This window comes from Gossypium raimondii, chromosome 3 (genome assembly GCF_025698545.1).
Source record: "Gossypium raimondii isolate GPD5lz chromosome 3, ASM2569854v1, whole genome shotgun sequence".
NCBI lineage: Eukaryota > Viridiplantae > Streptophyta > Magnoliopsida > Malvales > Malvaceae > Gossypium > Gossypium raimondii.
In genome coordinates this window covers 60,833,219-60,845,323 of record NC_068567.1, presented here as the reverse complement: position 1 = coordinate 60,845,323, position 12,105 = coordinate 60,833,219, and the positions used below count along the sequence as shown (strand labels likewise).

The following is a 12,105-nucleotide window of genomic DNA, read 5'->3' as shown; positions in this document are numbered from 1 at the left end:
CAGTCTTTGTTTGTTCACTAGTCTGCAATTTGACAATTCCTTTTCAATTCTTTTGATGGCTGAAATGAATTGGGATATAAGTAGGTGCAAATACGTGAATCTACCATTTGAGTTACGAAATATCGTCCATCAGCTCTTTAAGGGGTTAATATTGTTTCTATGTCAAGTCGAAAGTTGTCTCCTAACTTTGACAAAAGCTTAGTACTTGAAGCGGTTAACAAAACAGAAAGATCACTTAAATCATATCGTAAATAACACATATTCACCTACCAAAAAGAAATGTGCATCCGTGCATGACAAGATCTGAACTTATGCCCACCACTCGACTAAGTGAAACAAAATCCCAACTTAACTTAAAACAACATCAACCAATCGAAGAATTCATCAATTCTAATTGGGCAACAATTCAAAAACTTCTTCATAAAAAATCAAACTTCCTTACTATATCTTTTGATGTGGGTGTAATGATATATTTCATAATTATTGATGTAATAAATATTAATACAATATGACAGGAAATATTTTAAAAACCCCCATAAAAATGAATATATATAATAATGATTGTGAAGTCACTATATTAAATCCCATTCCCAAGCAAATCAGGCAACACCAATCCCTGAATTTGCCCACCGTTGTCTTTGTTTTAACATCGGCTGACCCATGCTTTCCATATTTCCTTGTCACAAACCAGAGCTACGTATCGATTCATGCTTTCCATCTTTCCTTGTCACAAACGAGAGATACGTATCGATTAGGGCACTTGTGGTTGCACTATTTGATAGTTTCCAGTCCCATCATGAATCTTGTTGTCACCATTGACAGAAGAAAATTACACTAACACATGTAATAATAAAAATACCATGAACACCTTAACAATCGGATTATATTTTATATTTCCTATTCAGAAAATAAATAAGATAATCTATATCCGTTACATCAAAAAAAAAATCTTATTCATTTATACAGTTAAAAACTAACTAGATCGATAAGACAATTACATGCAACATATTAATATACAAGAACTAATTTTCAATAATAAAAACGAAAGATTTTTTAACAAAATACTAACTTCCTATTTGATCTAATGTATAAATACCAATTTGTCAGATTATTTTAGTAAATGAAGATATTACAATTCAACTCTCACCACAAATACTCCAAATACTTTTACTTTAACCCTTTGAAAACTTTCCCAACAATCAAGGTCTACCAAGATTCGAATCTTGCCAAATATTCCCATATGATGAATGGTTCATTAGCTCTTTTCGAAACCTGTGACATGCAATGACTCTTTCTTTAATTACATTTTCATGATATCAACCTTTCTAACTTCAATCCTTCCTTCCATCTTTATGGGAAGTTTTTATCTATACTTAAAATCGGATTAGTTCAAACCCTTAAATCTACTAATATTATTTTCTTTCATTCACAAAACTTGACCCAACGAGAGTTATTATCTCGATGTTCAAATTTTATCGAAGGCGATTACTTCCCTAAACATTTTAAGAATAAGAAAAAGATCGGTAATTAACTAAACTGTTTGATCTAAATTTTTTTAAAAGAACTCATAAAAATAGGGGAAAATTCTATAAAATTGATTAACACAAAAGCGGTAAAATCCAACCCAATTTTTGGTTTTATGCTGGATTTTTGGACTAATAAGTTGGAAAAATATTTAAAAAAGTTGTTCAATTGGTTTTTTGATGATTCAATGGCGATTTCTAGCGGTTTGCTCAAAACCCAATCTAATATCAACCGGCACACCAGTCGACTCTCAGCCCGACACGCCGATCAATTCCCAGCCTGACTGCTCAAAACCCAATCTAATATCAACCAGCAAACCAGTCGATCCCTAGCCCAAGTGACCAATTCCAACAACATTGCTCTTGATCCACTCTTGGACCAGGGTCTAAACTTCCGGCATTCACCTCCATCGATGCTGGCGATATCAACAGCATATTTTTAGGGGTGGAAGATGAAAGTAGATGGCAATGCTTGAGGCAAGGAAACCAATAGAAAAGGAAAACAACTGGGATAGATGTTGTTCCACAAGTTGAAACAAAGAATACTATAAGAGTTTGGAACTGCAAGAATTGTTTTTGGATGAAAAAAGAAGTTAAGGTAGAGGAAGAAAAGGACTTATGTGAGAAGGGTTAAAATTGCTAAGCTAAGCTGAACAATCGATTGAGCCTTAACGCTCAATAACTTAGTTACGGCCATCACTTGCGCGCACTGAACTGCATTTTTCTTCCAAGTTAAGAGTTTAGAAAAGTTATTGATAGTAATAAGAGTTGTATAAAAGAAAAACCTAAACAGCCTTTTACTTTGGCCCTGTTTAGTGGAATATCTGAAGGGTTAGTAGGGATCAAAGTATGAGGGAGTGTCCGTATTTAGCATTGCTTTTGACTGTTCAAAAGTAATTGTTTTTGCAGCAAAAACAATGCTAAACAAGAGTTTTTGCCATTCAAAACTGGCAAAATACTTCTAAAGAGTGCTTTTGAAGCCAAACGAAAGAACTGGCTCGAAGAGTTTATTTTAGGCAATTGCGATTGTGAACGGCTATACCGGGCAACATGTATGAGTAGACAGAGCTCTCAGGGCAGCATCCCTTCCACACCAGTTTCTTCTTCTCTCCTTTTGCATATGTTTTATTGAAGATTGAGTTGTCTATTGTACCCACTTTTCACCTGAAGAAGAGTTTCAGTTCATGGATGATAAATAAATGTGAGGTATACAAACATGTAAAGTAAAACATTGTCTTAAACAAACTTACAATTTTTTTACATAAAATGAAGTGGCAGGCAAAAAGTTAAAGTTTTACTTGACCGTGGCTCGAAGCATCGAGAACTGCCATCATCTTCAAGCTTTTTGCACCGGATATTGCTGGTCTTTTTTCCTTGGTCTTCATCCACCAAGTTCTGATCTAACACCTCTATGAAAGATCAAATACTAAAACTAAGCAAAAATTAATAAATTAAAACTCTAATCATTCTTATCTAAATATATTCCACAGTAATCAGGAAAATGATGAATGTTCATGGCAAAGTTCACACATAAGTTCAAAAGTATACACGAGTTCAGTTAGCATGGAATATTGAAACTTGTATTAGAAATGAATAAAGAGAAGATATATATATATACCAGCAGATTGAAGCCTAATTAGATTTACCAGCAGTACAGCTACCCAAGCTGTGATTGCAGAACTGATATATGGGATGCTGCCCTGAACTACTTGCTGATTTGTGAGTTGTATTACTTCTTGAGTAGATGTAGATTCCATCATTGGGCACCACAATTTCTCTCGGAAGAGGAAATGTAGTTGAGCTGCTTTTGCCTGCAGGTGTAAGTGATGTAACCGTGAACATCCCATGATATCACAAGAATCAGCGGGTGCTGCCGAACAAAGGGTCATTACTCTGATAGTTTATCTTTCGGTCTGCAGTCATCTTGTAGAACGAAAATCTGACAAGATAACTATATAAGTTATTGCACAAAGCAATTAATTGAAATAAAAACAACATGTGAAGATAATAAGCAGATTAAGTGTCCGACCTGATGGGAAAATCTATGACCTTTTGCTGGAAGTTGTGGGGTTGCACAAGGCTCCCACGTTTTCTCTTCTCAGTGAGAACCATGCAAATTCGTAGAACTATGCCACTGCTTAAGAAATAATGCTTCTAAGAAATCAAGATAAGAGTTGCATTTGCTTCTCATTTGTCCAAACCATAGTTTGATCCTGCAGAGTTAAAAATTAAAACAACAAAGGAGAACGTTAGAGCTAAACACACAAGGAAAAGAGAGCTATAGCTATAAAGAGAAAAGTAAACAACAAATATTGGCGGAGAAAAAATCTAATAATTTAAGTAAGCTTAACTAATAAAGAACAAAGAGATTCCCACAACAAGAGGACATTCTTTAACTTACCATCCAATCCAAAGTGACTTCAATCAGCTGAAGAATCATTCTGATAGGTTTTACCCAATTGTCCTCACCTTTTTGGATTTCTCAGATAGATTTATCATTAGCAAACAGATGAATAAGGTGCTGAACAAATAATCAAGCCTAGGTTGGGAGGCTAGCTAGTGCAAGAGAAAGTTGCAATACTAACTGAAGGAATCCAGTATTGAAGTTGTTCAAGGAAAATATACATTGATAGCAAGTGAAGAATTAATAAGCAAGGCAATTTAGTAAGGAACCTAATCACCTGCAGAAGAATCCCTTACTAAATGAATTAAGGAAGTGATGATATCATACTTACAATGAGGGAGTTATCGCGTTCTGAAAATGTTGAGAGAGAACTATATTTTTGTGATCATTAAAAATATTTGTGTAATTCTTTCTCAAGAGAATAATCAACTCCATGACCCTAGAATGATGTATGAAAGCTTTCAAAGTGGTCGTGTGAGTGCTGCCAGTGACAGAGACCTTGCTGCCATGTTGAAGAGTGGTGAGGAATGGCTGTGTTCAGGAGTCAAGTTCACATGGTGTAGAAAGAGAGGTTCTCTAGGCAGATAGAGAAGGAATTCCAATAGAGAAGAAAGAATGTTGAAATGAGAGTTGCATTTAGTAGCGGCGGCGCCTCATTCAAATGAGACTTGGAAAGCGAGATAGGGTCTAACTGGGAGGCAGGAAGAAGACTACACGAGTGGTTCGGGAAGGAATCTCTTTGACTGTCTGGTGCCATAGCTTCGTAGTATAATGATCCATAGACACAGCAATGAGGGGAACTGATAAAAGAAATATCAAGACAATTTAATAATCATTAAATCCAAGCGAACACTCTTCTTCCATTAAGGTTGTCTTAATACACTATTTGTATTTAAATGTTTAGTATTGGCAAGCAGAATAATGCATAGCCTTTCCACACACACACACAAAAAAAGCCCTTGAATTTTAACCTCAGCAATCAGCATATATATTCAAGATTGATGGCATATAAACAAGAATCCGGAATAGATTATCCACTCAACCTTTGCTCCGAATCCACCATTGTATTTGTGGACTTGTCCAATGGTAAACAGCTACTGTCTAAACTTTGAAAAAGTTTCTGAAGCATAAAGAACAAGAAAAGAAAAAATTATACCATTCAAAAACTATCGGTGACCAATCTTGAACAAAATTGCAGCCAATTCTATCTAGATAAAGTGAGAAATAGAACCCTAAAACTTTCTTCACAACTAAAATAATTAGAAATTCAATTTACATTTAGAAAGAAAAAGCAAATCCAAATTAACAAGGTAATCCACTCTGATTATCCATATTATAATATTTCAGTGGTTATTTCCAAAAAAATTTATCACCACAGCTACACATCAAGATTTTGCTTGATGATTGGCATTTAAAGAGTAGGATCCAGTAAATAATTCAAATATTCAGTAGTTGGCCAAAAAGCAAAAAACAACAAGCAGTAATGTGTGCTAAACAAATATATTAGTTAAAATTTCACATACGAATTTCCATTTCATTACAAAACTATTTGGCATTATAAAAACTGAGATTCTCAGTAAAAGATCAGTAGCTTTCAAATTTTAAAGCAACTCAAAAGTGCTCTACAGCCTGTGTGACCTCCTATTCCAGAATATAAATAGATGCGCAAACTAAAGGTTATAAAGACACATACTAAATAATCTTCATTCTTTCAGCAATTAAAAACACAAAAATCAGCTAAATCCTTCAATAAATAGATCTTCTCTTCTCTTTATCTTTTCCTAATATGATTTTCTAACTGAAAATGGAACCTTAACAATTGCCGCAAAAAAATAAAATCTGCGGTCACAATGTCATATCACTAAAAGCTAACTACTAAAATTTATAAACTGAGAATAACACATGCAAAGCAATAACTGAAATGAAAAATAAAATTCAACTAGAAAGGAAGATTACCAGTCTTGCATTTGCGGTAGAATCTCTGACGCTCTCAGTTCGTCCGAGTCAACTCACTTGCACAAGCCTTAGAGGATTCGAATATGGAGCCGGAAACGGAAAACTCCGCCGGAGATTATTTTCTTTTTTTATAAAACAAAAAAGGTGGAATTTGTTTTTAATTTGAAAGGGAAAAAGAAAATTGGTTTTCAATTTATAGCGGGGAAAAAATCGCGAGGGAACGAGATAGCGATGGTGTTGGGCCAATGAAGGCTCCAAATGGCGACTTTTTTACACGTGTCAATACATCAGATAGGTGCCACGTCATCTTTAATATCTTCGGCAATTGTCAACCAGATATTTATTCTTCCGAATCCCAAGAGAAAGAAGTGCATGCTGGAATATTAGGTGACAAGCAACTGTCTATTAAATAATATTTTATTACAATCTTGAGAAAGAGGTTGTGTCGATTGACCTACATATCAATACGGATGAGTTGAATCGAATTTTTATTTTTCTGATTTATTTAATAATATTTTAATTAAACCGAATGGACCAATTAATTGATAGTCGGTCAGGCTATCAATTTTGATAGTTAATTATACATAGTAAAAAAGTGAAAAGTGAATTTAGTTTTAAATATTTATATGGTATGTCCTCGTCTAATTTATCGATATTATATTATGTTATATATTATCGAGTATTAAATATAATTTATTTTATTATTTAAAAACCTTAAAATGTATATCATTTTTAATAAAGGCGAACCTAAATTTTATTTTTAGTAAAAGCCAGAATTGAATTATAAATATTTAAGAAATTTTCTTATTTAATCATTTTTTAAAGGATTAAACACAATATATTTTATTTTTTGAGTTAAATTAAAGTATAATTTTACTATATATTAACTTAAATTTTTATTATTTATAAAAAATAATTTGCATGATTTTCATTTTGGGAGGGTCAGGCAACTGCCTGCCCCTCTTAAATTCGTCCCTGGTTTTGTGGGACATTAAAATTGAGAGAAGGAATGTTATTGTCGGGATTTGAACTTTGAACTTTAAATGCTAACACCTAATTTTTAATCGCTTTCTCCTTTCTGTTGTTGGCAAAAGTATTAGATTACGTGACATTCACAACGTGGGATAAAACAATTTATGTAAAAGTTATATATTTATCTATACTACAATGAAGCCTTTGGTGTCACACATCAATCGAGTCTCAACTTATTTACGAAATTACTAAAAAAACCATTCATTTTATAAAATAAGTTAAATTATCATGAGGGCATTTATATCTTTTTATATTTTGTTTATAAATCAATAAAATTACTCATAATGGAAAAACACAATGCATATAAAACCTTTAACTTTACTATTTCAACTAAAGCATTATTTGGTTTTTATGTAAATTATTAATAAATATATTTGTTACGTAATATTTTTCACTCGTGTTATAGGTGTCATAAATCTATCATTTAAATGTTGGTATTTTAAAAATAATATATGATTTTTTTAGAGGTGATAGTTTAGAGGATTTTTTAATAACTAGTTTAAATTATTTTATTTATTTATAAAATAATATATAAATTTTTTGACTAATTTGATATCAGGAGTTAAACAAACATCGACTCAAATTATTTTTTCAAGAAAGTAATAAATATTATTATAAAAGTGTTATTGTATTTTAATCTTTTCATATAAAATTTTTAAATAAAACAACTAAAACCCACTACTTCTCCAATCTTCAATATTGACCGTCATGTCGACTTGGATATAAGGTATGTTAATTCTACTCGTTGATGGGTACTTATCCATCGTATGATCGTCGATCGTTGCTTGGAGCTTGCTACCCGAATTTTTTTATATTAGAAAAAAAAATGCTTAATAACCCAAAGACTTAAATAATAACTTTTGAATAATTTAATGACTTAAATGAAAAAGTTTGAATAGTTCAGTGATTGAAATATAAACTTACTAATAATTTTATGACATTAGGTGTAGCTTGCCTTAAAGTATTTTGTTATATCCCTGTCAATTTGGACCTGGTTAGGCCTTCCATAGGACTCTTACCTCTCTTATAAATACCCTAAGATATCACTTAGTAGGAGTACTGCACTCCACTCAAAACCCTAATGCACTAAACAGTCATCCTGTGTTCCCTAATTATCTTTCGGTCTTAAAACAGGTAAACCGACACTTCTCTTTTTTAATAGAATAGAATATATCAATGTTTTTTTTTTTTTTTTACAAAGAGAAGGAACTTGGATTTGTTGCTTTTGCTATTAAATTCAAGTTAACAAAACTATTTTTTTTTAAATCGTCACTTTTTTTAACATTAATTTCATTATAGGTTCTTATCATATATGTTCTTTATGATACAATGTTTAGAATTACCCATAGCCCTTCCCAAAACCCTTAAATAGGAGAATAATACGCTTCAACGTACTCGAATCCATGCCCTCCTGCACTGGCAACAATGCCAATGACAATCAAGCTGAGACTCAATCAACCACTTTTTTTTTTTATGGATAAATACGTTAAGCGAACAAGTTACAAAAACTAAACCTTCCCCTCCAATGGGGATACTTCAAACACTCTTAAACCATGACGTCTATCTTGGACTAGCTTGATAAGGTTATCAGCATCCTAATTATCCTCACTAGATACGTGACATGTGCTCCATTGTCCGAACTATAGTAAAAGTTGATGAATTCTTCTGATTAACGTAGATTGGAACCCTCGGAAGAATACTCTTGAATGATTTTAGTTACCTCAAGATTATTAGATTGAATTAAGATATTAACATAACCCCGATCGATCAAGATAGCCATACCATCCAATATACCCCATAATTCTGCATCCAACACAGATCAATTCCTCAAGTATCTGTTATAGCCAAGCATCCATTTTCCATTTTGATCACAAGCAATTCCTTCCGCAACTGCAAAACCTTTTCCATCTCTAACTGACCCATCAGTGTTTAAACAAACTCAATTACTTGACAGGTGAGGATAAGGAATCGAACTTAGGCAAGGAATATTTTAATTAGTTATATTTTCTAATTCCTTAATAAAGAAAATTTTTTCCTTTTTATTTTCAAAATGCGTCACTTATAGTATTTGACAAGTTTTTCTTTTTCCATGTTTCAATATTACCATTTTAGACCCTCAAAAAATATTCCTATTTTAGAATCCAAATTGACGTTACTAAGTTCATGAATATATTTAACCAAAAATCTCTTTATCATATCGTAAATATTTTGGTCCCTACATTAATACCTTCAAATTTCGACGTTATAAAACTTCACATAAAACGTAATTCAAAAAAAAAAATCAAATATAGTTAATTGCACCAGCATCATTTTTATTTTAAATTAATTCTTAAAATTTAAAATATTTTAATTACGTCCTAAATTATCAAAATTATATCATTTAAATCATTTTGTTATTAAAAATATTAAATTAAATGCCACGTCAAATTTTACGTGATTAAATTTAAAATGATTTTTTTTAAAATAAGTTCAAAACCAAAGTTTTATATCAACCATGTAGTTTGATACAAAATTTTCATGTAAATAATTTTTATTATTTTTATTTTAAAATATATAATCATTAAAATGATTAATATTAATATATAAGTAAAATTAGATTACAATGAAATGATAAGGCAAATGTTGTCCAAAACCACAAAAAGCAATGATCAAAATTTATATTACAATGGAATGAAAATCATATATTACAAAAAAAAAATTGAAATTCATAAATTATATAAACCTAAATGAAAATGTAATTAATTACATCAAATTCCATTATCCTTTTTATACAAGAAAACCTCCAACGGCAAATCAATTTGGATTCCCTGAAATTTGCTGCACCGAGCAAGCCACCACCTGCGCCCATTGTCGCAACCTAGTCTTTACCGTTTGAGGATCATCGCCTATATCAAGAAATTCAAATAAAACAATCAAGGACCTGATTTTAATACGGTTAATTTCAATTTAGTAAGAAAATTTTAAAATTATTTTAAACTTAAAACTGACCTTGATCAATTATGGTGTTTGTGCTGCCAGCGTCACTGAAAGATCCTATCGAAGATGCCGACGAAGTCCTCGACAATCTACAGCTGTACTGACGGTTGACGGCACAGTAGAACGGCAGAGCGGGTAAAGTATCGGATAACTTCGGATCCAATTCAGGCGAGTCGGGTTCGAAACCGAAACCTAACTCGATGCAGCCTTTGAGCTCTTCCAAATCATCGTTTGAGAAGCTCTGAGATCGGCGGAGGCCGTGGCTGTGGCCGTGGCTGTGGCCGTGGCTTTCCTTCCGTCTCAGCCACGCCTCGTCTCGTTCCACGTCGGGAGACCACGAACGCTGCTTGTATAAAGGCCGTGGTTGTAGTTGAGGAGGTGGTGGAGGCGGAGGACGGTAACGTTTCGGCATGAGTTCAGCAGCGCCGTCACAAGCCGCTGTTTCAACGGCGGCTATGGTTTTTTGGAGGTCGGTTGGGGGGAATGAAGAAGGAAAATTTGGGACGTTTCTCCAAAGTGTTTAGTACGTTTCTCCAAAGTGTGAGTATCTGCATCTCTATATATACACGGTCATACACAGATATGGTTTGGTTTGTTTAATAATTTTGGTCAAATTTCTAAAAGGTCCCTGTATTATATATTTTTAACGAATTTAATCTTTCTACTATAATTGTATCATTTCCTATCCCTTATTTTTTTATTTTGAAAAATATGTAAATAAGGAAAATAATAAATGCAAATTAATGATAATAGAAGGATAAACATTTATTTCATAAATTTTAAAATATTTAAACTAATTTAAAACCAATTCAAATTTAGGCTACTGATTCTCGGTTCAACCAACCGAACCATTTGGTTCCAACAATCATGCTAATGCCATCCTTTTTTTTCGTTAATTTTATCAAATAATTTAACACGACTTATTTCTTGTAACATGTGATGATATCATATATACTTCACAATATTTTTTATACAATTGAATAAAAAAAACTGTAGAAGGACTAAATCTGTAAAATAAAAAAATGGGAGGTACGGTGGGTCAAAAGTGGGTCCACACAAAATTATAGAAGTTTCATTAATCATTAATGGGCACATGGGTAAAGCTGTCAATTAATAGTTAGTTTGTGAATTATTTATAAATTTATTAAATTCTTGTTTCGTGTGGGACGGTTTAAAGTTTCATTGGGTTTAAATAATTCGGGTCAGCTTATTTTTCAAGTTTAAATACCTATCTTAATTACATAACGTGAATTCCAATATTTGAAAATAAAATTTAATATTTTTTTTATTTTTTAATGTATCCCTCGCATTTTGTAGACCCATTAAGGGGTAGATGCTGACCATGAGTATTAAAGTTACTTTATACTCAGGACGAGGATCGAACAATCTACTACTAGTTAAAGTAAGAGAGACCCTTGCAGGGGAGAAGGCAAAAAAATTTTTAGGGAGGTCGAAATTAAATTGTAAATTTTACGATAATAAAAATACAATTTCACTATTTTATTAGCCTATATCTTTATAATTTTTAAATGATTAAATCAAATTTTTATCATTTTTAGTAGGGCTAAAGTGTAATTTTACCTTTACTAATTTAAGGGAGTTAGGCCCTACCAGCCCCATAACTACGTCCTTGGACCCTTGTCATCTCATCTAACTTCCGTGGTTAAATAAAATTAATATTTTAATTCACTTACTTAAATAAAAATATTCGAATAATTTAAGGATAAAATTATATTTTTTTACTTAAATGACAAAAAAAATACTCATTTCAATATTTGTGTACATTTTAGTTTTTTATTATTTTAGTTTTCATGATTTTGGAATATTTACTGATAGGATAATATTTGTAGATTTTTAATATTTAATTAGATTTTTATTTTATTTTACAAGAATTGGAAAGTTAATTTACATGTTTGTAATGTAAACACAAGACCTTAAATTATTGTTTTTTTGGTTAATTTGTTATATATAAATTATTAAACTGTTGATTTTTTTGTTCGTTTTTTGTTTATAAATTGTTGAACGATTGATTTTTGTGTTCATGATTTAATAATAATGTTTAATAATGTTACCTAATTAGTAGGGCGGCAACGGGGCAAATAGGGCTTGGCTCCCTCAAATGGAAAATTCTCCTTTAGATCTTTTTCAATTTTATTAAATTATGAATAGTATATGGTAAATTTACAATTTGACCTCTCAAAAATGAGAAAATTT

At 31.8% G+C, this 12,105-nt stretch overlaps 1 protein-coding gene and 1 long non-coding RNA gene across 3 annotated transcripts; both read right to left on the bottom strand.

The window, feature by feature from the left end:
- Positions 1 to 499: 499 nt before the first annotated feature.
- On the bottom strand, positions 500 to 6,028 carry LOC105795248 (uncharacterized). 2 transcript variants are annotated; one of them, XR_008194625.1, is made up of 6 exons: positions 5,884 to 6,028; positions 3,925 to 5,047; positions 3,553 to 3,736; positions 3,170 to 3,462; positions 2,774 to 2,932; positions 979 to 2,687 (listed from the first exon to the last, which is right to left on the bottom strand). It is a non-coding gene; the product is annotated as an uncharacterized LOC105795248 (long non-coding RNA). The 2 variants fall into 2 exon arrangements; XR_001134224.2 differs by lacking the exon at positions 3,925 to 5,047 and having other exon boundaries at positions 500 to 2,687; positions 2,822 to 2,932.
- A 3,509-nt stretch (positions 6,029 to 9,537) lies between these two features.
- LOC105795247 (uncharacterized) lies at positions 9,538 to 10,420 on the bottom strand. Its single transcript, XM_012624777.2, has 2 exons — positions 9,904 to 10,420; positions 9,538 to 9,800 (listed from the first exon to the last, which is right to left on the bottom strand). Exons 1-2 carry the CDS (start codon positions 10,301 to 10,303, stop codon positions 9,709 to 9,711), a joined length of 492 nt encoding a protein of 163 aa, XP_012480231.1. The 5' UTR covers positions 10,304 to 10,420; the 3' UTR covers positions 9,538 to 9,708.
- Between the last annotated feature and the right edge of the window lie 1,685 nt (positions 10,421 to 12,105).